General features: G+C 50.1%; 1 protein-coding gene across 1 annotated transcript; it reads right to left on the minus strand.

Moving 5' to 3' along the window:
• Positions 1 to 4644: 4644 nt before the first annotated feature.
• On the minus strand, positions 4645 to 23565 carry RAB3D (RAB3D, member RAS oncogene family). Its single transcript, XM_055239464.2, has 5 exons — positions 22616 to 23565; positions 20325 to 20613; positions 18400 to 18518; positions 18183 to 18307; positions 4645 to 8133 (listed from the first exon to the last, which is right to left on the minus strand). Exons 2-5 carry the CDS (start codon positions 20550 to 20552, stop codon positions 7946 to 7948), a joined length of 660 nt encoding a protein of 219 aa, XP_055095439.1. The 5' UTR covers positions 20553 to 20613; positions 22616 to 23565; the 3' UTR covers positions 4645 to 7945.
• Positions 23566 to 25800: the final 2235 nt, after the last annotated feature.

Consider the following 25800-nt stretch of genomic DNA (forward strand, 5'->3'; position numbering starts at 1 on the left):
ATTATTCTTGGTGTGTGTGTGTGTGTGTTTTTTTTTTCTTTCTTTGAGAGAGTCTTGCTGTGTCGCCAGGCTGGAGTGCAATGGCACAATCTCGGCTCACTGCAACCTCCACCTCCGGGGTTCAAGCGAGTCTCCTGCCTCAGTCTCCTGAGTAGCTGGGAACACAGGCACTCGCTACCACCCCCGGCTAATTTTTTGTATGTTTAGTAGAGATGGGGTTTCACCATGTTGGCCAGGCTGGTCTTGAACTCCTGAGTTCAGGTGATCCACTGCCTCGGCCTCCCAAAGTGCTGGGATTACAGGCATAAGCCACTGCACCCAGCCAGCTTTGTAAATTATTCTGTGAAACATCTAGAACTTTCACAAAAGCCAAGAACATCCATGCCAAAGAAACATACACATCACCCAGGTTCAACAATGCAAAGATTGACATATTTGCTTTATCAATCCCCTTTTTACCCTTGATAAAGTATTTTTTCTTTTTTTTTAAATTGACAAGTCATAATTGTATATATTTATAGGGTACAATGTGATGTTTTGATATATGCATACAATGTGGAATGATTAAATCAAGCTAATGAACATATCTATCAGCTCACTTACCATTTTTTTGTGGTGATACATCTGTAATCCCAGCACTTTGGGAGACCGAGGTAGGAGGGTCACTTGAGCTCAGGAGTTTGAGACCAGCCTGGGCAACATAGCAAGACACCCCTCCCCCGCTTTTTTTTTTTTTTAAGATGGAGTCTTGTTCTGTTGCCCAAGCTGGAGTGCAGTGGTGTGATCTTGGCTTATTGCAACCTCCTCACATTCTGGGTTCAAGCAATTCTCCTGCCTCAGGCTCCCATGTAGCTGGGATTACAGGCACCTGCCACCACGCCCGGCTAATTTTTTGTATTTTTAGTAGAAATGGGGTTTCACCAGGCTGGTCTCAAACTCCTGACCTCAAGTGATCCGCCTGCCTCAGCCTCCCAAAGCGCTGGGATTATAGGCATGAGCCACTGCGCCTGGCCTGACTCCATCTCTGCAAGATAACAACAAAACCCTCCAAAAAACAAACCCCAGACAATGTCATTTCTTCGCTTTATATTTCAGTACACATCTCTAATAATGTGTTCATTTGCGTTCACAACCATAACACCATTATCACATCTTGGATAATTAACATTGCTTGTTTGGCATCCCTTAATACCTAGGACATTGTTGAGTTTTCCTAATTGGCTCAAAACTTTTTTTAAAGGCCGGGAGCGGTGGCTCATGCCTGTAATCCCAGTACTTTGAGAGGCTGAGGCAGGCGGATCACGAGCTCAGGAGTTCGACACCATCCTGGCCAACACGGTGAAACCCCATCTCTACTAAAAATACAAAAAATTAGCCGGGCGAGGTGGCGGGCACCTGTAGTCCCAGCTACTCGGGAGGCTGAGGCAGGAGAACGGCGGAAACCTGGGAGGCGGAGCTTGCAGTGAGCTGAGATCACACCACTGCACTCCAGCCTGGGTGACAGCGAGACTCTGTCTCAAAAAAAAAAAAAAAAACTTTTTTAAAGTGACAAGGCCTCATTCTGTCACTCATGCTAGAGTGCAGAGATGTGATTGTTGCTCAAGGTAACCTCCAACTCCTGGGCTCAAGGGAGTCTCCCAGGTCAACTTGCCGAGTACATGGGACTACAGGCATGCGCCACCACGCCCAGCTAATTTTTTTTCTTTTTTTTTTTCTAGACAGTTTTGCTCTTGTTGTCCAGGCTGGAGTGCAATGGCGCGATCTTGGCTCACCGCAACCTCAGCCTCCTGGGTTCAAGTGACTCTCCTGCCTAGCTGGGATTACAGGCATGCACCACCATGTCCGGCTAATATTTGTATTTTTAGTAGAGACGGGGTTTCATCATGTTGGCCAGGATGGGCTTGAACTCCTGACCTCAGGAGAATTGCTTGAACCCAGGAGGTGGAGGTTGCAGTGAGCTGAGATCACGTCACTGCACTCCAGGCTGGGCGACAGAGCAATACACCATCTCAAAAAAAAAAAAAAAAGAAAGTGTGAAATGCTTGACGTGTGCGCCACATGTTCTGGGCTCACTGCTTTCTTTGTGGTTTCGGTTATTTACCCTGTTCCTCTTGCCCACATATTTCCTGAAAAGCATGAGTTACCAGCCCTGGCTGTAGATTAGAATCACCTGGAAGCTTTAACAAACTACCTAAACCTGAACCACAGATCCTGATCTTTTATTATTATTATTATTTTTTTGAGACAGAGTTTCACTCTGTCCCCCAGGCTGGAGTGCAGTGGCGCGATCTCAGCTCACTGCGAGCTCCACCTTCCAGGTTCACGCCATTCTCCTGCCTCAGCCTCCCGAGTAGCTGGGACTACAGGCGCCCGCTACCACACCCGGCTAATTTTTTGTATTTTTAGTAGAGACGGGGTTTCACCGTGTTAGCCAGGATGGTCTTGATCTCCTGACCTCGCGATCTGCCCACCTAGGCCTCCCAAAGTGCTGCGATTACAGGCATAAGCCCCGTGCCCAGCCAGATCCTGATCTTCTAATTTAATTGAACTGGGCTGTGATGTGGGTCTGGGGATGATCCTAGTGGTTTTTAAGATATAGTCATGGTCACAGCTGAGCATCAATGAACTCAGGGATTCATTCAATGACCATAGCATCCTGAATCAATTCTTTCAGAAGAGGTTGCAAAATGGTGGTTTATCTAATTCCTTTTTTTTTTTTCTTTTTTTCTTTTTTTTGAGATGGAATTTCTCTTTTGTCGTCCAGACTGGAGTGCAATGGCACGATCTCGGCTCACCCCAACTTCGGCCCCCCCCATGTTCAAGCGATTCTCCCGCTTCAGCCTCCCGAGTAGCTGGGATTACAGGCACGTGCCACCATGCCCAGCTATTTGTTATATTTTTAGTAGAGATGGGGTTTTGTCATGTTGGCCAGGCTGGTCTCAAACTCCTGACCTCAAGTGATCCTCCTGCCTCAGCCTCCCAAAGTGCTGGCATGACAGGCATGAGCCACTGTGCCTGGCCAATCCCAGTACTTTGGGAGGCCAAGGTGGGAGGATGGCTGGAAGCCAGGAGTTCAAGACCAGCCTGGGCAACATAGCAAGATCCCATCTCTCAATCACTCAATCAGCTGGACGTGGTGGTGCTTGCTTGTAGTTCCAGAAACTCAGGAGGCTGAAGTGGGAGGATCCTTTGAGTCCAGGAGTTCGAGGCTGCAGTGAGCCATGATTGTGCCACTGCACTCCAGCCAGAGCCATATGGCAAGACCTTGTCTCCAAAAAAAAACCAAGAAAGAACAAAAAAATGCTGCGGAGGGAGACTGCAGTACTAAATCAGGGGAGGGGACTGTGAGAAAGTGAGATTTGCACAGTAGCCCAAAAGAGGAAGTTCAGTTAGGGGAGCTTTGTTGTATTAGTCTGTTTTCCTACTGCTAGAAAGAACTGCCCAAGACTGAGTAATTTATAAAGGAAAGAGGTTTGGCCGTGTACGGTGGTTCACGCCTGTAATCCCAGGATTTTGGGAGGCCAAGGTGGGCAGATCATGAGGTCAGGAGTTCAAGACCAGCCTGGCCAACATGGTGAAACCCCGTCTCTACTAAAAACACAAAAATTAGCCAGGCGTAGTGGAGCGTGCCTGTAATCCCAGCTACTCGGGAGGCTGAGGCAGGTGAATTGCTTGAACCTGGGAGGCGGAGGTTGCAGTGAGCCGAGATGGCATCACTGCACTCCAGCTGGGTGGCAGAGTAAGACTGAGTCTCAAAAAAAAAGAAAAAAGAAAGAAAGAAAGAGGTTTAATTGACTCACAGTTCAGCATGGCTGGGGAGGCCTCAGGAAATTTACAATTATAACAGAAGGCAAAGGGGAAGCCAGACACCTTCTTCACAAGGTGGCAGGAAGGAGAAGAACCGAGAAAAGGTGGAAGAATCCCTTATAAAACCATCAGATCTCGTGAGAACTCACTTGCTATCAGCAGAACAGCATGCGGGAACCGCCCCCATGATTCAATGACCTCCACTTGGTCTCTCCCTTGACACGTGGGGATTATGGGGATTACAATTCAAGATGAGATTTGGGTGGGGACACAAAGCCAAACCATATCAACTGTGACTACCTGGAGTAAGGGCCATCCAGGCAGAGGCAGGGGAACATTCTGGGCAAAGGCCTTGGGGCAGGGGCCTGGTATATTCAGACAGCAGCAAGTAGGCCAGAGCGGCTGGAGGGGAGCAAGTGTGGGGAGGCCAGTGGAGAGATGAGGGTGGGGAAGGGATGGATCAGATAATGCAGGGCCCTGGGGGCCACAGGAAGGACTTCAGCATTTACTCCAATTAAGGTGGGAGCCATTGAAGGTTCTAAGCAGAGGAGGGATGTGCTGTGACTCAAGTGTTCACGGGTGCCCTTTTGCTGCTGTGGAGAGAACTGAGCTTTTTCCTAGAAGTAGTTGAGGGAAATAGTGTCCTCCCTACCTCCCATATAACAGAGCTTTCCAAGGTCAAGGTGGTGGCCATGGGACCCAGTGAGAGGCAGCCTGAGGCCTGGTGAGGTTTCTGCTGTGTCTTGAAGAGCCCTTGACTGACATCTGCTTAGTTGCAAATCAACCCCCCTTTCCCAGAAATGCAATTCACTAATGGAAATAAAAGCACAACTATTATTTGGGCATGACGGATTTAATTTTTTCTTGTCGAGAAAAAGAGTACATCTTTCCAAACTGGACATCAAGGAGTTGCTACACAGAAGAACCACATCCAGGGTAGAAAGGACCAGTGAGCTCGTTCAGTAGTGTATTTCAGAATTGTCAGGGAGGAGCCAGTAGCGGAATTATCGCGTTAACACTGAGACCACATTTCACCTTTTACTTGTTTTTCTAAATGGAGTAGGAGAGAAAGATGCTAAAATGTGATCTTGGGAGGAGTCCCCCAATCCCCCGAAAAAGAAAAAAAACAAACAAAACAGAAATCCAAACCGCTGTGGTCATGGCAATTTCCCATCAAAACTGCCCACGTAAACACAAGCTGCTAAAAGTGAATGTTAAGAAGGAAGGCACTGGTTAGTGGGTGGTCCTGACTTCAATCCCCTGGAGCTGGAGAGGGGTTTTCCCACGGCCTTTGGTTTAATGTGTCTGTAAACTCAACAAACCTCCATTTCCCTGAGGTAATCTGCAAAAACATCAGTTTGCGGTCCCCAGAGACCATTTCCAATTAAACCTTGCCCCCCAAATCATTCAATGTTAACATTTGCCTTATTTTTAGAAGAAACAAATGTTCCCATCTTATTCCCAGTCTTTGAGAGAATCCTGAGGCAGCTCTCTCGGCTGCTACTTGAAGTTGAACTCTTGAGAAATTTATGTAAACAGAAAGCTTAGACCAGGTCAGGAGTAAGATGCAGTCAAAACTGTTTCTCATCACGCAGGTGATTACAGGTTAGCTCTGCCCTATTCAAGACAATCTGATCCATTCCTTTTTTTGACAGCAGTTTAGAGACAATTGGCCAACAAAACCAGCCTGGCCAACAAGGTGAAACCCTGTCTCTACTAAAAATGCAAAACTTAGTTGGGTGTGGTAGCAGGTGCCTGTAGTCCCAGCTACTCAGGAGGCTGAGACAGGAGAATCGCTTGAACCCAGGAGGTGGAGGTTGCAGTGAGCTGAGATCATGCCACTGCACTCCGGCCTGGGCGACAGAGCGACTCTCTTTCTTAAACAAACAAACAAAAACCTCAGCAGGCCATATTGCATCTTAAGAAGTCTTCTTGAAGCTGCTTTAGTTTGACTTTAGTGTTAAAGTAACTAAAAATTTTTCACTCCCACCCACATACTCAGATACCCTCACTTTGTGTGTGTATAGGATTTGTCCATTTCACCTCAGTCATCTAATTGGTTGGTATAACGATACCCTCGGCTGGGCATGATGGCTCACATCTGTAATCCCAGCACTTTGGGAGGCTGAAGCAAGTGGATCACTTGAATTCAGCTTGAGACCAGCCTCATCAACATGGTGAAACCCCTTCTCTACTAAAAATACAAAAATTAGCCAGGTGTGGTGGCAGGTGCCTGTAATGCCAGCTACTCGGGAGGCTGAGGCAGGAAAATCGCTTGAACCCCGGAGGTAGAGGTTACAGTGAGCTCAGATTGTGCCACTGTACTCCAGCCTGGGCAACAGAGCGAGACTCTGTCTCAAAAAAAAAACAAAAAAAAAGATACCCTCACTCCAAAGTTCTAAGGGTAGCCTCTGGTATGAAGAAACCGGGGCTCCCTAGAAATAAATCTAAACTTGAACCAGGCTTTCCCCCTCACACATACCCCAGGGAAGAGGCTGAGCTCATGAAAGCTGCAGGAAGTCATTTTGGCTTCAGGGGCTGGGGGAGCAGACACAACCTCTGAAACAGAGTCAGGGAGGTGGGAACATAAAACATCCGCTTAGCCATCCTAACAGTGCTGGTCCTGTTAAGGGGTGTTGGTTGGTGTTTGGGAGCAAAGAAAAGGTGCTGCGTCCCTAGAGTTTGGAATCTGATGGGCAGAAAGTGCCTCTAAACTGGAGGTCAAGATGTACATCTTCAAACTGCACACATAACCTCTGAGCAGAAGCCCCTGGAGGTGGGGACCCCAGCTTCAGGGACTCCCCGGCACTGATCACAGCCCATCCCCCCCATTCATATAAGGGCCTGCCACTCTCAGGCTGTCTACAATGTACAAGCAGCGACAGCAAGTTACTCAATCCTACCTCCTCACCCCTTCCGCCCAACCCCCAGCATCCCTTAGAAGTGACCCCTAGTTTGAGGCTGTGGTGAGCTATGATTGCACCATTGCACTCCAGCCTGGGCGACACAGTGAGACCATCTCAAAAAGAAAAAAAAAAAAAAAAGAAGTGACTCTTCCATTAGCAAAAATTGTTACATCCCTGGGCCCTGCCGATGACAAGGATTGGGAAATGGACATTGGGTCTTGAAGGGCCCCCCTCAAGTTGGAAGAGCTTACATCAGAAAGTTGCCGACAACTGCCTGCGGCGGCTGGGGACGTTGCTTCATTTCCTTTTCTAGCAGGATGTATGATTGGGCAAGAACTTGCTTAAAACACAACCAGCTAAACAGGGCCTGGGAGGGAGGGCCCAGGCTCCTGGCTCTGAGGTTAATTAACTTCTGGCCGAAAGCCCAGAGCCAGAGTGCTAGGGGTTGGGCGAATCTCTGCCCCGTCTAATGTGGTCCATAGTTCCAGAATTCAATTCAGGATCAGAGATGCGGTGAACACAGCAAAAACAGTGGCAGGGTTGTGGGTGACGTGGATCTTGGGGGAAGCTTGGAAGGCACTTCTGGGGTCCCTGAAGCCAGGGGGGTTGAGGGGATCTGACTCCCTGTCCCTTCTACAATGGGGAAAGGCTGCTTTAATGCTGCTTTTTGCAAGTAGAGGGTCTGCAGGGGTCAAAATCACCATCCCACCTTGGAATCCAGAAAGTTCGTGGGGGCAGGCTCAGAGACCAGCCTGCAGGACCTGAGAAAGATGCGCCGCCTTCCCTGGATGAACTCCAAGAACCCACGCCGCTCGACGAAGGAGATGAACCATCTCCCACCAGCTTGGGAATATGAGTCCTGCCCAACCCAGAAGAGACCGGGAAAATGGTTCTAAGCTAGAAGGCACCACGGATGCCCCTCCATCAGACAGAGTGGGACGTGTCACCCACGGCCACCCTCCTTAACACACCCTGGAAAGCAGCAAGCTCATGCACGCCAATGTCCCCGGGCCCCTGCCTGCCATGCAGAGCTGAGTGCCCTGGTCCGTAGCCTCTCACCAGGGCTGCCTGAGGAACCTGGCAGCCACGGCGACATTGTGAAGGAATGAGCCATGCAGGAGTCAGGGGGCAGTTGACAGGAGGGAAGGGATTGCCCTGAGCTTGGAGATAACCATTGTGGCTCATGCCTCGATCACAGTCCCTGCGGGTAGGTGGGGGGTTGGGGGCCATCTCTAGCAGCTGCAGCTGCTGGGCTGGGGGGCTGGAGCATCCCCCACGGCTGGGCCTTTTCCGTTGCTGCCTGAGCTGGAGCTGGGTTCCAGGGACTCGTTCATCTTCTCGCAGATGACATCCACCAGGCGCTCGAAGACCTGCTTCACATTGATGTTCTCCTTGGCACTGGCTTCAAAGAACTCGAAACCTGGATGAATGTTAAGGTGGGGACACTCGTAAGACCCCTGAGGGGCAGAGTCTCAGCTGTGGCATCACAGAAACCTGGCTTCTAAGCCTAGTTCTGCTCTTTATCCTGCTGTGGGACCTTGGTTGTGTGCCTTTGCCGCTCCAAGCCTCAGTTTGCTCATCTGTAAAATGGGAACGATGATCCTACCAATGATAAAAATCTGTGGCAGGCTAGGCGCAGGGGCTTATGCCTGTAATCCTAGCACTAAGGGAAGCTACGGCGGGAGGATCGCTTGAGGCCAGGAGTTCAAGATCAGCCTGGGCAACATAGCAAGGCCCTGTCTCTACAATAAATTTTTTTTAAAAGTAGATGGGCGGCCAGGTGAAGTGGCTCATGCCTGTAATCCCAGCACTTTGGGAGGCCAAGGTGGGAGGATCATTTGAGGTCAGGAGTTCAAGACCAGCCTGACCAACTTGGTGAAACCCTGTCTCTACTAAAAATACAAAAATTAGCTGGGCATGGTGGCACGCGTCTGTAATCCCAGCTACTTGAGGCTGAGGCAGGAGAATTGCTTGAATCTGGGAGGCGGAGGTTACAGTGAGCTGAGATCACGCCACTGCACTCCAGCCTGGGCAACAGAGCGAGACTCTATTTAAAAAGAAAAAAAATAGATGGGCAACGTGGCGTTCACCTGCAGTCTCAGCTACTTGGAAGGTTGAGGCAGGAGAATGGTTTGAGCCCAGGAGGTCAAGGCTGCAGTGAGCCATGATCGCACCACTGCACACCAGCCTGAGTGATGGAGCAAGACCCTGTCTCAAAAACAAAACAAAACGAAACCCTGCGGCTGCAGCCATGGTCTGGACAATCCTAAGAATCTCTTTGTCACAAGGCAGTGGCTGCAAGAGTATAAGTGGGAGGGTACATGAAGATTTCTGCTGCCCAGCAGCCATGGCAGTGCCCACAGGTGGCTATAGCTCAGCTTCCACCCAATTTCTGCTGCACAGAAAGGCATGGTCAGGAGACCCATCAAGTTACACTTTCCATTGCTTTTGTTTTTTTTTTTTTAAGAGAAAGTCTCTCTTTATTGCCCAGGCCAGAGTGTAGTGGTGTGAACACGGCTCATTGCAGCCTCAACCTCCTGGGCTCAAGCGATCATCCCGCCTTGGCCCCCTGAGTAGCTGGGACTACAGGTGCACCCCACCACGCCTGGCTAATTTTTAAATTTTTTCTTTTGTAGAGGTGGGGGGGTCTCACTATATTGTGCAGGCTAGTCTTGAACTGCTGGCCTGAAGCAATCCTCCCGCCTAGGCCTCCCAAAGTGCTGGGTTTACCAGCGTGAGCCACCACGCTGGACTTCCTGCATCCTTTTAAGGTTGCCTGAGGGTCTGCCTGAGAGGAGCTGTCCTCGAATCTCCATGCAGCCCCACCTGCCACATCACCAAGGTAAGCCAGGAATTCAAACAAACGCCTGCCACATTACATGTGGCCAAGCGTAAGTGGGCCTGTCTTCTCTGTGCGTCATGCTGCACTATAAAAATGGAATCATAATGAGTTAGGTGTGTAATTATCCATTTATTATCTGTCTCCGCTACTAGAAAGCCAGCTCCAGGCAGGGAGCATTTCCGCCTATGGCTGCACCCAGTGCCTGACACGGAGAGGGTGCTTAGAAACTGTCTGCTGAATGGTTGAATGAATGAATGGGTAAATGAATGAATAGCAGAGGCAGGACATGAACTTAGATTTCCTACTGTCAGCCCAGAGATATCAAAGCCATCCCACTGTCTTCCTGGGCAGATCTGGTGTTTCCTTATCCACGCGTGGCCTTGCCTCATACCATCTGTGTTATTTTTCTTTTTGTTGAGACGGAGTTTTGCTCTTGCTGCCCATGCCGGAGTGCAATGACATGATCCCGGCTCACTGCAACCTCCACCTCCCGGGTTCAAGTGATTCTCCTGCTTCAGCCTCCCAAGGTGCTGCGAGTGCAGGTGCCTACCACCATGCCAGGCTAATTTTTGTATTTTCAGTAGAGACGGGGTTTCGCTATTTTGGCCAGGCTGGTAGTGAACTCCTGACCTCAGATGATCCACCCGCCTCAGCTTCCCAAAGTGCTGGGATTACGGGAATGAACCACCACGCCCAGCTTATTTTTCTGATATTAACCAGGCTTGGTGGTATGCGCCTATAATCCCAACTACTCAGGAGGCCAAGGCAGGAGAATCACCTGAACCCAGGAGTTCAAGACCAGCCCGGGTAATGTAGGGAGACCTTGTCTCTAAAATAAATAAAAATTTTAAAAAGGAAAAAAAATACATTTTTTGGATGTCATTCAATAGAGAAATTTACTGGAGAAACTGGAAACTACAGAAAAGTATTAAGACAGCCTATAGGCCGGGAGCGGTGGCTCACGCTTGTAATCCCAGCACTTTGGGAGGCCGAGGCAGGCGGATCACGAGGTCAGGAGATCGAGACCACGGTGAAACCCCGTCTCTACTAAAAATACAAAAAATTAGCCGGGCGTGGTGGCGGGCGCCTGTAGTCCCAGCTACTCGGAGAGGCTGAGGCAGGAGAATGGCGTGAACCTGGGAGGCAGAGCTTGCAGTTAGCTGAGATTGCGCCACTGCACTCCAGCCTGGGTGACAGAACAAGATGCTATCTCAAAAAAAAAAAAAAAAAAAAAAAGCCGGGGGGCCAGGCGTGGTGGCTCATGCCTGTAATCCCAGCACTTTGGGAAGCCGAGGTGGGCGGATCACGAGGTCAGGAGTTCGAGACCGGGGCCAGTATGGTGAAACCCCATCTCTACTAAAAATACAAAATTTAGCTTTGTGTGGTGGTGCGTGCCTGCAGTCCCAGCTACTCAGGAGGCTGAGGCAGAAGAATCGCTTGAACATGGGAAGTGGAGGTTGCAGTGAGCCAAGATTATGCCACTGCACTCCAGCCTGGCAACAGAGCGAGACTCCATCTCAAAAAATAAATAAATAAATAAATATTAGCCAGGTGTGGTGGCATGCACCTGTAGTCCCACCTACTTGGGAGGCTGAGGTGGGAGGATGACCTGAGCCAGGGAAGTTGAGGCTGCAGTGAGCCGAGGTCATGCCATTGCACACCAGCCTGGGCAACAGAGTGAGACCCTGTCTCAAAACAGAAACACAAAGAAATGTATGGAGATAGAGATAAAAATAATTTGTAATCTCATCATTTAGAAACAATTACTATTGGCGTTTTGCTACTTGGCTTTCTAGTCTTTATTCATCTTTTTTTTTTTAGACAGAGTCTCCCTCTGTTGCCCAGGCTGGAGTGCAGTGGTGTGATCATAACTCACTGCAGCCTCGACTCCTGGGCCCCCCTCAGTCTCCCAAGTAGCTGAGACTATAGGGGTGTGCCACCACACACAGCCAATTTTTGGTATTTTTTATAGGGGTGGGGCTTCACCATGTTGCCCACACTGGTCTCTAACTCCTAGACCCAAGTGATCCTTCTGCCTTGACCTCCCAAAGTGCAAGGATTACAGGCATGAGCCTCCATGCCCAGCCTTTAGTCTTTTTCTATATAAATATGTCATTGTTGGGGTTAGGTTTGTAGGTGATGTGTGTGTGCACATGTATATATGTCTGGCTTTTTTTCCTACAAAATTGGAATCAGGCCAGGCGCGGTGGCTCATGCCTGTAATCCCAGCAGTTTGGGAGGCTGAGGCAGCGGATCACCTGAGGTCAGGAGTTTGAGACCAGCCTGAACAATATGGTGAAACCCCATCTCTACTAAAAATACAAAAGTAGCCAGGCGTGGTAAGGTGGCACATGCCTGTAATCCCAGCTATTCGGGAGGCTGAGGCAGGAGAATTGCTTGAACCAGGGAGGCGGAGGTTGCAACGAGCCAAGATTGCGCCATTGCACTCCAGCCTGGGCAACAAGAGTGAAACTCCATCTCAAAAAAAAAAAAAGAAAAGAAAAAAAAAATTGGGATCAAATTCTGTCTCCTGCTTTGTACTCCAATCTTCTTTTTGTGTGTGTGTGTGAGATACAGGCTCACTCCATCACCCAGGCTGGAATGCAATGGCGTGATCTCGGCTCACTGCAACCTCCGCCTCCCGGGTTCAAACAGTTCTCATACCTCAGCTTTCCAAGTAGCTGGGATTAAAGGCACGTGCCACCACGCCCAGCTAATTTTGTATTTTTGGTAGAGACAGGGTTTTACCATGTTGGCCAGGCTGGTCTCGAACTCCTGATATCAAGTGATCTGCCCACTTCAGCCTCCCAGAGTGCTAGGATTACAGGCGTGAGCCACCGAAGCCGGCCTGTACTCCAATATTTTAAACATAATAACAGAAAGTGAGAATCTCCCTTTACCCCGAGACCCCAGATATAATCTGCAAATAGGTGTGGGAAGCACCTCGAAGTATTCCAGCCCATGGCAGGCGTAACTGATTTCACCACTTCCAGGCTAACTGGGGATCCAGGGCCCTGCCCCACAGAACAAAGACCCAGTTTCTCCAACAAAGCAATGGCAAGAATAAAAGGGGAAAGGGATTGGTTATGGCTCAGAGATCAGCAAACCTCCTTTGTAAAGGGCCAGATCATAAATATTTTAGGCTTTCTGGGTCATATGGTCTCTGTCTCAATTACTCAATTCCGCGCTTGAAGCACTGTATATACCCTTTTCTGTATTGAGACAGCCTGTAATCACAGACGTGTGATTACCATAAACAATAGCAATCATAGACAATGCATCAACAAATAGGCATCAACTGAGCATGGGTGTGAGCTCACTCCTATAATCCCAGCACTTTGGGAGGCCAAAGTGGGAGGATTGCTTAAGCCCAGGAGTTCAAGATCAGCCCAGACAACATGGCAAGACTTATCTCTTAAAATTTTTTTTTTTTTTTTTTTTTTTTGAGACAGAGGCTCACTCTGTCACCCAGGCTGGAGTGCAGTGGCACGATCTCGGCTCACTGCAACCTCCACCTCCCAGGTTCAAGTGATTCTCCTGCCTCAGCCTCCTGAGTAGCTGGGATTACAGGTGTGTACCACCACGCCTCACTCATTTTTTTGTATTTTAAGTAGAGACGGGGTTTCACCATGTTGGCCAAGGTGGTCTCGAGCTTCTGACCTTGTGATCCACCCACCTCAGCCCCCCAAAGTGCTAGGATTACAGGCGTGAGCCACCATGCCCGGCAAAAAAAATTGTTTTTAATTAGGTAGGTGTGGTGGAGTACACCTGGAGTCTCAGCTACTTGGGAGGCTGAGGTGGGAGGATCGCTTGAGCCCAGCTGCTTTGAGCTATGATCATGCCACTGCATTCCAGCCTGAGCACCAGAGAGGGACCTTGTCTCAAAAAAATAAAAAATAAATTAAAAAATTAAATAAAATAAAAAATAAATTAAAAAAATAAATGGTTGGGAGGTCGAGGCAAGTGGATAACCTGAGGTCAGGAGTTCCAGACTAGCCTGGCCAACATAGTGAAACCCCATCTCTACTAAAGACACAAAAATTAGCCAGGCCCTGTGGTGGCGGGCACCTGTAATCCCAGCTACTCAGGAGGCTGAGGCAGGAGAATCGCTTGAACCGGGGAGGCGGAGGTGGCAATGAGCCGAAATCACGCCATTGCACTCCAGCCTGGGCGACATGAGCAAGACTCCGTGTAAAAAAAATTTTTTTTAAAAAGGGTATGGCGGGCCGGGCGCGGTGGCTCATGCTTGTAATCTCAGCACTTTGGGAGGCCGAGGCGGGCGAATCACGAGGTCAGGAGATCGAGACCACGGTGAAACCCCGTCTCTACTAAAAATAGAAAAAAATTAGCCGGGCGTGGTGGCGGGCGCCTGTAGTCCCAGCTACTCGGAGAGGCTGAGGCAGGAGAATGGCGTGAACCCGGGAGGCGGAGCTTGCAGTGAGCTGAGATCGCGCCACTGCACTCCAGCCTGGGTGACAGAGCGAGACTCCGTCTCAAAAAAAAAAAAAAAGGGTATGGCGGTGTCTCAGAAAAACATTTATAGATACAAATTTGAATTTCATATAAATTTCCCATGTCATATTATTTTTTTCTCAACCACTTAAAAATGTAAAAACCAACCAGGTACCGTGGCTCATGCCTGTAATCCCAACACTTTGGGAGGCTGAGGCAGGCTGACTACTTGAGCCCAGGAGTTCAAGACCAGCCTGCGCAATATAGTGAGACCTCGTCTCTACAAAAAATAAAAATAAAAAATTAGCCAGTGTGCTGGCTTATACTAAGTAGTCCCAGCTACTTGAAAGGCTGAGGCAGCAGAATCACTTGAGCCCAGGAGTCCGAGGCTACAGGGAGCTTTGAACTTATTTTGTAGAGTTGGGGTCTCACTATGTTGCCCAGGCTGGCCTCCAACCCCTGGGCTCAAGCAATCCTCCCTCCTCAGCCTCCTAAAGTGGTGGGATCACACCACTGTACTCCAGCCTGGGTGAAAGAGTGGGGCTCTGTCTCTATTATTTAAACAACAACAACAACAACAACAAAACAGCTGGAGTTGCATAGTGAAGTGTTTACAGCCAAAAGGGTTCGATGTCAAGGGCTTATTTCTCAATGCTCTAGGAAAAAAAAGGAAAAGTATTTTGGTGGAATAGATGATTCAAGATTGAAAAAATATTGAGATCTAATTAAGCTGAATAATGTTTTATGAAAGTCTATTGTATATTCCTTTCTACTTGTGAATGTATTTGAACTTTTTTTTAGATGGAGTTTCGCTGTTGTTACCCAGGCTGGAGTGCAATGGCACGATCTCAGCTCACGCAACCTCCGCCTCCTGGGTTCAAGCAATTCTCCTCCCTCAGCCTCCCAAGTAGCTGGGATTACAGGCGTGCACCACCACAACCAGCTAATTTTGTATTTTTAGTAGAGATGAGGTTTCACCATGTTGGTCAGGTTGGTCTCAAACTCCTGACCTCAGGTGATCGCCTGCCTCGGCCTCCCAAAGTGCTGGGATTACAGGCATGAGCCACCACGCCTGGCCGAACATTTCTTCTTTTCTTTTTTTTTTTTTTGAGACAAGGTCTCGCTCTGTCGCCCAGGCTGGCATACAGTGGTGCAATCTTGGCTCAATGCAACCTCTGCCTCCCAGGCTCAAGCAATCCTCCCACCTCAGCCTCCTGAGTAGCTGAGACTACAGGTGTGCACCACCATGCCTAGCTAATTTTTGCATTTTGTTGTACAGACAGGGTTTGCCATGTTGACCAGGCTGGTCTCAAAGTCCTGGGCTCGAGCGATCTACCCACCTTGCCCTCCCAATGTGCTGGGAATATTTGAACATTTTTATCACAAAAAGTGATTATTTTCTTCCTTTTTTGAGACAGGGTCTCGCTATATTGCCCAAGCTGCTCTCAAATTCTTGGCCTGAAGCAATCCTCCTAATTCAGTCTCCAGAGTAGCTGGGATTACAAGCACATGCCATCATTCCTGGCAAAAGTTATTTTTTTTAAAAAGTGTAGGCCGGGCCTATAAAAACCAACCAGGTGGAGTGACTCCATCTCAAAAAAAAAGTGTTAAGAACATCTGTGAATCAAGCTGGCAGATTTCTTGCCACATGTGCCCAAAGAAATATATGTAAAAATGATTGCTGCAGCTGCATTTGTCAGAGGAAAAGGCTAGAAATAATCTCCATGGCTGTCAACAGAGGAAAAGGTTAAGGAAACACGAAATGGAATAGTACACAGCCATGCAAAAGAATGAGCCAGCTCTGGGGCTGATGGAGAAATTTTTTTTTTTTTTTTTTTTTTGACACAGAGTCCTGCTCTTTCACCCAGGCTGGAGTGCAGTGGCGCGATCTTGGCTCACTGCAAGTTCTGCCTCCCGGGTGGTTCACACCATTCTCCTGCCTCAGCCTCCGAGAAGCTGGGACTACAGGTGCCCGCCACCATGCCTGGCTAATTTTTTTGTATTTTTAGTAGAGACGGAGTTTCACAGTGTTAGCCAGGATGTTCTTGATCTCTTGACCTCGTGATCCACCCACCTCGGCCTCCCAAAGTGCTGGGATTACAAGCGTGAGCCACCACGCCCGGCCGAGAAATATATCTACGATATATTATTTAGTAGAAAAATTCAAAGTGCAGGAAAGGGTATATACAGTAGGGAATACCTGTGTAAAACAAAAAAGTAGCTAATGTGTTGTCAATGCCTGTGGGTGCTCAGGATATTTCTGGAAAGAGATACAAGAACCAGAGAATCTGGGAGACCAGACTGGAGGTGGGGAGTGAGTTATTGCCTTCGTCTCTTCCTGTGTCTTCTGAATTTTGCACATAGGGTGCTGGCTTGGATGGGGCTTATGGGAAAGCTGGGGTTAAAAATTGATTGCAAGCATCAGTTACTTTCTTTCTTCTTCTTTTTTTTTGAAACAGTCTTCCTCCATTGCCCAGGCTGGAGTGTAATGGCGCGATATCGGCTCACTGCAGCCTCCGCCTCTCAGGTTCAAGTGATTCTTCTGCCTCAGCCTCCCAAGTAGCTGGGATTACAGGCGTCTGCCACCATGCCCGGCTAATTTTTGTGTATTTTTAGTAGAGACGGGGTTTTGCCATGTTGGCCAGGCTGGTCTAGAACTCCTGGCCTCAGGTGATCTGCCTGCCTCAGCCTCCCAAAGTGCTGGGATTTCAGGCATGAGCCCACCACGCCCGGCCACAAATAAAGTTTTATTGGCAAACAATCACACCCATTCATTTATGCATTGTCTGTGGCTGCTGTCATGTAGAGTTGAGTAGTTGTTATAGAGATTGTATGGCCAAAAATATTTACTATCTGGCCCTTTAAGAAAAGGTTTGCTAACACCTGGACTAAAAAAAGCAGTCGTATCCACTATTTTGCTGGAATAAAACAGCCGGGCACAGTGGCTCATGCCCGTAAACCCAACACTTTGGGAGGCCAAGGCAGGTGGATCACCTGTCAGGGGTTCAAGACCAGCCTGGCCAACATGACGAAACCCCATCTCTACTGAAAATATAAAAATGAGTCAGGCATGCTGCGCACACCTGTAATCCTGGATACTCAGGAGGCTGAGGCAGGAGAATCACTTGAATGCAGGAGGTAGAGGTTGCAGTGAGCCAAGATCATGCCGCTGCACTCCAGCCTGGGTAAAAGAATGAGACTCCATCTTGAACAAAAACAAAAACAAACTATAAAGAACATCCCCTTGGCCAGGTGTGGTGGCTCAATCCTAGCACTTTGGGAGGCTGAGGAGGGAGGATCACTTGAGGCCAGGAGTTCGAGGCCAGCCTGGGCAACATAGCTAGACCTTGTCTCTACACAAAATAAAAAAAAAGGCCAGGCGTGATGGCTCACGCTTGTAATCCCAGCACTTTGGGAGGCCAAGGCAGGCAGATCACAAGGTCAGGAGATCGAGACCATCCTGGCTAACACAGTGAAACCCCATCTTTACTAAAAATACAAAAAATTAGCTGGGCATGGTGGCACGCGCCAGTAGTACCAGCTACTTGGGAGGCTGAAGCAGGAGACTTGCTTGAACCTGGGAGGTGGAGGCTGCAGTGAGCCAATATTGCACCACTGTACTCCAGTCTGGGTGACAGAGCGAGACTCCGTCTCAAAAAAAAATAAACCTGGGAAGCGGAGCTTGCAGTGAGCCGAGACCACGCCACTGCACTCCAGCCTGGGTGACAGGGTGAGACTCTGTCTCAAAAAAATAAAAAATAAAAAAATAAAGAACATCCCCATCCTTTTCCACAGCTGCATAGTATTCCACCGTGTGAATATACTTTATGTCCATTTGGTTCTCCAACTGTGAGACACTTGGCGGGGATCTGTAGGTTTCACTCCTACTAATACTACTACTACACTCCACACACCACATCCCACATGGGTGAGGATATCTCTAGGATCAATTTCCAGAAATGGTTTTGCTGGGTTCCCAGGGGATAGGCAGTGGGGTAGTGGGAGTTCCTGCGCATGGATCCCCTGCAATTAAATGGGACATGTGGCATACACATGGGTATTTTCCTGGGCACATCCTCAAAGGATCAGTGACTGGGTTGGACCCTGAATCAGAGGATGGGGATGAGGGTTTGGTTCTGGGAGACCAGGGCCTGTGGCCCAGGCTGGGCACTAACCAAGGTCGTCGGCGAGCCTCCGGCCATCCTCAGCAGGCACGACACGTTCGTCCTCCAGGTCACACTTGTTCCCCACCAGGATGACCTGGGCGTTGTCCCAGGAGTAGGTCTTGATTTGCGTGGCCCTGCAGAGTTACCAGTCGTGAGCCATGAGCCGGGGTGTTAGGGGTCAGGGGAGAGGGCAAAGATCAGGGGTCCATGGTCAGCAAGCACTCACCAGTCCTGCACAGCGGCAAAGGATTCCTGATTGGCGACGTCATACATGAGCAGGAAGCCCATGGCGCCCCGGTAGTAGGCTGTGGTGATGGTGCGGTAGCGCTCCTGGCCCGCCGTGTCCTGGACAAATGGCAGTGGCAGTTGGCTGGGAACTACCTGTTTCCCAGTCCACCCGTCTGAGAGGGGCACTGCCTTGTGCTCACAGCCCCAGTCTTATGGGGAAGACACAGACTTGCTTGTACAACCTCCAGTCTGATGGAGAATACACAGATCCTGCCCTCACAACCCCAGTCTGATGGGGGAGGCATGGATTGATTACCAAAGGACCTCCCCAGTCCGATGAGGGAGAGTCTTGGGCTTGCCCTTGAGGGGTTCCAAGTCTCAGGGGTCAGTGGCCTCTCATAGACTTATAAGCCTCTTTGACCTCATCTCTAAGAACCAACTTAACAACTGCAAATAAGAACCAACTGGGCCAGATGGTACCATCTTGACAGGACACCTTGGTACTCTTGCTACCATGATGATTGTTACCAGCAGCTAAGTTGGGAGAGGGGGCTGGGTGTGACTCTACAGACCAGGCTGGTCCAATGGGGGTCCCAGGGGTCCCCTCTAAGATGGTACCCAAAACTCTTCCCCATTGGTCACCAGCACCTGGGACCTTTCTTTTTTCTTTCTTTCTTTTTTTAATAGATGGGGTCTCGCCCTGTCACCCATGCTGGAGTGCAGTGGTGCAATCATAGCTCACTGCAGCCTCGAACTCCTGGGCTCAAGCAATCCTCTCACCTCAGCCTCCTGAATAGCTGAGACTACAGGCGGGAGCTGCCATGCTGGGCTAATGTTTAAAGTTTTTGTAGAGATGAGATCTCGCTATGTTGTCCAGGCTGGTCTGAACTGCTGGGCTCAAGTGATCCTCCACCTTGGCCTCCCAAAGTGTTGGGATTACAGGCATGAGCCACCACGCTTAGTGTCACAAGTACTTCAAACATGTCTTAGGTTAGTATCATCTCTGCAATCAGACCCCCAGGAATAATACTGTCTCCCGCCAGGCACGGTGGCTCATGCCTGTAATCCCAGCACTTTGTGAGGCCGAGGTGGGCGGCTCACGAGGTCAGGAGTTCGAGACCAGCCTGGCCAACATGGTGAAACCCCATCTCTATTAAAAGTATAAAAAATTAGCCGGGTGTGGTGGCATGCACCTGTAATCCAGCTACTCGGGAGACTGAGGCAGGAGAATTGCTTGAACCCAGGAGGTGGAGGTTGCAGTGAGCCAAGATTGTGCCATTGTGCTCCAGCCTGGGCAACAGAGCAAGACTCCGTCTCGAGAGAGAAAAAAAAAAAAAAAAAAAAATATATATATATATATATATATACATACAGTCTCCCTCAGAGTCCCCCCAACCAGGCCAGGGCATGTCCCCTCATCCTAATAAATTCACCTAGTAGATAATTCCTCCCTACTCTTCACACCTGCCCCAAGTGCACATCCCAACTCTGGGCTACTTCTCCTCACTTGAGAACCCTCCCCACAGCCAGAAGAACTCTCCAATGAGGCTAGGCGCGGTGGCTCATGCCTGTAATCCCAGCACTTTGGGAGGCCAAGGCGGGTGGATCACCTGAGGTCAGGAGTTGGAGACCAGCCTGGCCAACATGGTGAAACCTCGTCTCTACTAAAAATACAAAAATTAGCCGGGCGTGGTGGTGGGCACCTGTAATCCCAGCTACTCAGGAGGTTGAGGCAGGAGAATCGCTTGAACCCAGGAGATGGAGGTTGCAGTGAGCCGAGATCGTGCGACTGCCCTCCAGCCTGGGCAACAGGGCAAGACTCTGTCTCAAAAAAAAAAAACAAAAAAACAAAACAAAAAAACCCTCCAATGAACTTTCCTGGAGGGAACCCACCCCCAACACACAGCCAGCCTCCCAGCCTACCCAGATCTGCAGCTTGATCCTCTTGTCATGGCGGTAGACGGTCTTGACCTTGAAGTCGATGCCCACAGTACTGACGAAGGCGGGCGTGAAGGAGTCGTCCGCATATCGGAACAGGAAGGAAGTCTTGCCCACGCTGCTGTTGCCTATCAGTAGCAGTTTGAACATATAGTCGAAGTTCTGATCTGCTGCATCCCGTGGGCCTGCCGGGGGGTCTCCAGCTGATGCCATCTTGGCCCAAGTCTCCTGGGACGAGGAGACCTGAAATCCTCAGGGAGAGGAGACGGGCGTCCTGCAGGGGAATCAAACATCAATAACAGCTCCTGTGGATGCACCAGGCCTGGATTCAAATCTCAGCTCGGTCACTTGGAGGCCAAGTGATGCTGGATGCATCGCTGACCCCCTCTAGACCTCAATGTCCTCTTCTGCAAAATGGGATGTTTGTCATAGTCCCTTCCTGGAAGAGTAGTTGGTTGTGAGCCTAAAACGAGTTTCTTTCTTTCTTCTTTTGTTTTTAGAGACAAGATCTCACTCTGTTGCCTGAGGCTGGAGTGCAGTGGCGTGATCATAGCTCACTGCAGTCTTGACCTCCTGGGCTCAAGTGATCCTCCTGCCTCAGCCTCCCAAGTAGCTGGGACTACAGACATGCCACCACATCAGGCTAATTTAAAAAAAAATTTTTGTAGAGATGGGGTCTCATTATGTTGCCCATGCTGGTTTCAAACTCCTCTGCTCAAGCAATCCTCCTGCCTCAGCCTTCCAATGTGCTAGGATTACAGGCATGAGCCACCACGCCCGACCTAAAATGTGTTTCTTTATTCATTCAACAAATGCTTACTCTCTGCCAGGCCCTCTTCTCTGTGGAAATGCAGCTGTGAATAGGACAAGAAAAAGTCCATCCTCGGGTGGTCACGTTCCTTCCAGTGGGAAGGTATTAACACACATAACGGTCATTAGACAGTGCCTGGTATAGAGCTGGGGCACAAAAAACGTGACTGCTATTTAATCTTCACACCCTGTGGCGTAACTGAGTCTATTGGGGTGGAGGGTGGGGAGACCTTTCCTGTCTGGAAACCCAGAGGCCTAGCAAAGGGTTCAAGTGCAAGGCCGAGGGTAAGGGGCTCTGGCCGCTGCAGAACTAGATTCCGGAGAAGGCACAGGTGTGGACTTCGCCCCAGCGTGTGCAGCTGGTGTGGCCCAGGTGTAAGCTGGGGTGGGGTGGGGGGAGGACCTGCCAGCTGGATAAGCTGGATAGAGCCCCCGATTAAGGCTTGAGTGTTGACTTTGGCAGGTGTCAGCCACTGGGGCGCCTGCCCCCCACCAACTCATGCCAAATACCACCTCTTCTCTGAGTTCCAACGGGAAGGGGTTTTCTATGTACAGGGCCCAGGTTTAAAGTCCAGTTCTACCCCCTAAATGGGTACTGCTATTTTCTATTTGTCAAAGGGGCCGGGCCTGTCTCCTTCTGCCCAAGGCTGACTCACTCCAGCCCCAGTCCACGGAGGCAGGAGTGAGAGTCCTTATACCCAAGGAAACAATCCGAGCCACTTAACACAACCCCACCACCACGACCACTGCTGCCCACCCCTGGTCTTTCCAGGCAATCTGTCCCATAGCTAGGCTCCTTGAATCTGCCCACACTCCAACATGCTGCTTCATCTGGGTCCAAGGTGCTCCCTCAACTCTCATAACCTCTCCCAGGCCTCAGTTTCCCCAGCTGTCTATGGCCGCTGCGGGAACCGCATAGAGAGGCTGCAGAAGGCCTGGATGCAGGCAGGGCAGAGGCAGAGAAAGCCCTGGCATAGCTATTTCTCAACCGCCTTTGGGGCTTTTTTCCATTTTTAAACGAGGACCCAACCGGCCCCACCCCGTGTTCCAGGAGAACGAGTTTAAGGAGGGGAAGAGAAGAGGCAGGAAACCTTTCCCCACGCAGGGCAGGGCCGCAAGGCTGGGGCCCCCACCTCCCCCAGCCTCGGCTCACCTGTGTGTCAGTCGGTCCCGCCTCTTTCTAACCATCTGCCGACCCTCCCTCAAGCCTGGCCCGGGAGGGCTCGCCTCTGTCCCCCTTCACTAGATTTGGGGCGCCCCAGCCAATGCAGGTGAACTCAGGAGTTTCCCCGATCACCATATGGTCCCAACGCCTGTCCCCAGCTGGGCTCTCTGCCCCATCTGTGCCCCATCAGCCCTTCCCAAGTGCCCAGCTGGGTGGGGGTGAGGGCAGAGGCGTTCCCCGCAGCCCCGCCTTTGTTCCCCAGGCCCCCTACCCTCCTAACAAACCCCTGTACCCCACAGACCTGCTCGAATGCGGACGGGCGGGGTGGGCTGCGCTCCTTCCCAGGGGTGACCTCGCGTAGGGGGCGCCGCCCGCAGGGGTTCCGCCTGTGAACTCGCTGCGGCTTGGCCCTGGCCGCGACCCCGGCCCCGCAGCCGCAGAAGCCAGCAGCCTGCAGCCACCCGGATCCCGCGCGGGCTCCGCCCAGAAGGCGGAGGCGGGGCCGTTCCCGGAGCGGGGGATGGGGGAGGACGAAGAGGGGCCGAGTCTTGGGCGGGGCTTGCAGAAAGCGGGTGGGAGGGGCTGGAAGCTGCACCAAGCGTCTAGAGCCCGTCCTAGCCAAGCAACATCTCATTTTCCCGACTGCTTGTAAAGAGCTTCTACTATACGCACAGCTGTTAAAAGCATAGAGTCTTGGACCTGGTTCGAGTCCCAGCTCCACCACTTTCCAGTCTTGTGGCTTTGGACGCGTTACTTAACCTCTTTGAGCCTCAGTTTCCCCATCCGTCAAGTAGCTCATAGCAAGAGTACCCAACCTCATAGCGTGGTGGGAGGATTCTGATCTGAGTTAGTGTTTGTCAAGTGCAATGCCGGCTTTGAAGTAGGCTAGGCCAGGCGCGGTGGCCTGTAATAACAGCAGTTTGGGAGGTCGAGGCAGGAGAATCACTTGAGGCCAGGAGTTTGAGAACAGCTTGGGCATCATAAGGAGACCTCATCTCTACTAAAAATAACAAAAATTAGCCAGGTGTGGTAGCGTGCATCTGTAACCCCAGCTACTTGGGAGGCTGAGGCAGGAGGATTGCTGGAGAGATCGAGGCTGCAGTGAGCCTTGATTGTGCCACAGCACTCCAGCCTGGGCAACAGAGCAAGACCCTGTTTCAAATAAATAAAAATAAATCAGAGCCAGGCGCGGTGGCTTATGCCTGTAATCCCAGTACTTTGGGAGGCCGAGGCAGGCGGATCACTTGAGGTCAGGAATTTGAGACCAGCCTGGCCAACATGGTGAAACCTCATTTCTAGTAAAAAAAAAAAAAAAAAAATACAAATATTAGGGGCCGGGCACGGTGGCTCACACCTGTAATCTCAGCACTTTGGGAGGCCAAGGCGGGCAGATCACCTGAGGTCAGGAGTCCGAGACTAGCCTGGCCAACGTGAAGAAACCCTGTCTCTACTAAAATATACAAAATTAGCCAGGTGTGGTGATGCATGCCTGTAATCCCAGTTACTCTGGAAGCTGAGGCAGGAGAATTGCTTGAACCCGGAAGGCGGAGGTTGCGGTGAGCCGAGATCACGCCATTGCACTCCAGCCTGGGCAAAAAGAGCGAAACTGTCTCAAATAAATAAATAAATATACAAAAATCAGCCGGGCATGGTGGTACGCACCTGTAATCTCAACTACTTGGGAGGCTGAGGCAGGAGAATCGCTTGAACCCAGGAGGTGGAGGTTGCAGTGAGCTGAGATCGTGCCACTGCAGTCCAGCCTAGACGACAGAGTGAGACTCTGTCTCAAAAAAAAAAAAAAATTAAAAAATAAATGAGGCTGGGCATGGTGTCTGATGCCTGTAATCCCAGCCCTTTGGGAGGCTGAGGCAGGAGGATTCCTTGAGCTCAGGAGTTCAAGGCCAGCCTAGGCAACATAGAGTTCCCAACTCTACGAAAATTTTTTTTTGAAAATTAGCTGGCCACAAAAAAGAAAAAGAAAAAGAAAAAAAAATTAGCTGGCCATGGGGGCACATACATGTAGTCTTAGCTACTCAGGAGGCTGAGGCAGGAGGATTGCTTGAGCCTGGGAGAGAGAGAGGCTTCAGTAGGTTAGGATTGTGCCACTGCACTCCAGCCTGGGTGACAAGGCACAACTTTATCTCTAAATAAAGAAAGTTAAAGTGGGTTGGATCCCTTTGTGAAATGCCCAGGCTTTGCTGGTGCTGGAATCCCAGCAACTCCACCTTACTCAATTTGCTGAACTTGTCTGAGCCCCCACTGCCTCATGGGAACAAAAATAGCTGTCTCAAGAGCTGCCACGTGGATGAATGGGGATGAAGTGCATTAGTTAGGAAGGGCTGGGTTATGCTTAGTAACAAGCACCCCCAAAGACTTCATGGCCCCAACAGCTATAAGGTTTGGTTCCCATGATGGTTGTTTTGTGAAGGGAAAATGCAGCAAATTATGCAGCAAATTATGCACTTCTCCTTGCAAGGGACACATGCCACCTCTGCTCACATTTCATTGGCCAAAGCAAGTCACATGGCCACCCCCAATGTCAGTAGGGTTGGAAATATGATTGTCCTCTAGGATCAGAACCATCTGGGCCTGGTGGCATGCGCCCGTAGTCCCAGCTACTTTGGAGGCTGAGGTGGGAGGATTGCTTGAGTCCAGGAGTTGGAGGCTGCAGTGAGCTATCATCACGCCACTTCACTCCAGTTTGGGTGACAGAGCGAGACCCTGTCAAAAACAAGACAAAACTGGCTGGGCGTGGTGGCTCACACCTGTAATGCCAGCACTTTGGGAGGCTGAAGCGAGCAGATGGCCTGAGGTCGGGAATTCAAGGCCAGCCTGGCCAGCATGGTGAAACCCCGTCTCTACTAAAAATAACAAAAATTAGCCGGGCGTGGTGGCAGGTGTCTGTAATCCCAGCTACTCAGGAAGCTGAGGCAGAATAATCGCTTGAACCTGGGAGGCAGAGGTTGCAGTGAGCCGAGGTCGCGCCATTGCACTCCAGCCTGGGCAACAGAGTGAGACTCTGTCTCAAAAAAAAAATAAAAAAATAAAAAGACAAAACAGCCGGGCACGGTGGCTCATGCCTGTAATCCTAGCACTTTGAGAGGCCGAGGCAGGCGGATCACTTGAACACTGAGGTCGAGTGTTCAAGACCAGCCTGACCAACATGGAGAAACCCCATCTCTAGTAAAAATACAAAAAACTAGCCGGGCGTGGTGGCGCATGCCTGTAATCCCAAATCCCAACTACTCAGGAGGCTGAGGCAGCAGAATCGCTGAACCCAGAGGCAGAGGTTGCAGTGAGTTGAGATCGCACCACTGCACTCCAGCCTGGATGACAAGAGTGAAGCTCCGTCTCAAAACAAAACAAAACAAAACAAAACAAAACAAAACAAATAATACATGATATGTCAGTGGTTAACAACATGTCTGGTATACAGCAGGTGCTCAGTAAATGGGCATCATAGGAGAGGCTTACAGGATAAAATGG

The sequence above is a fragment of the Symphalangus syndactylus genome, chromosome 13 (genome assembly GCF_028878055.3).
Source record: "Symphalangus syndactylus isolate Jambi chromosome 13, NHGRI_mSymSyn1-v2.1_pri, whole genome shotgun sequence".
Taxonomy (NCBI): domain Eukaryota; kingdom Metazoa; phylum Chordata; class Mammalia; order Primates; family Hylobatidae; genus Symphalangus; species Symphalangus syndactylus.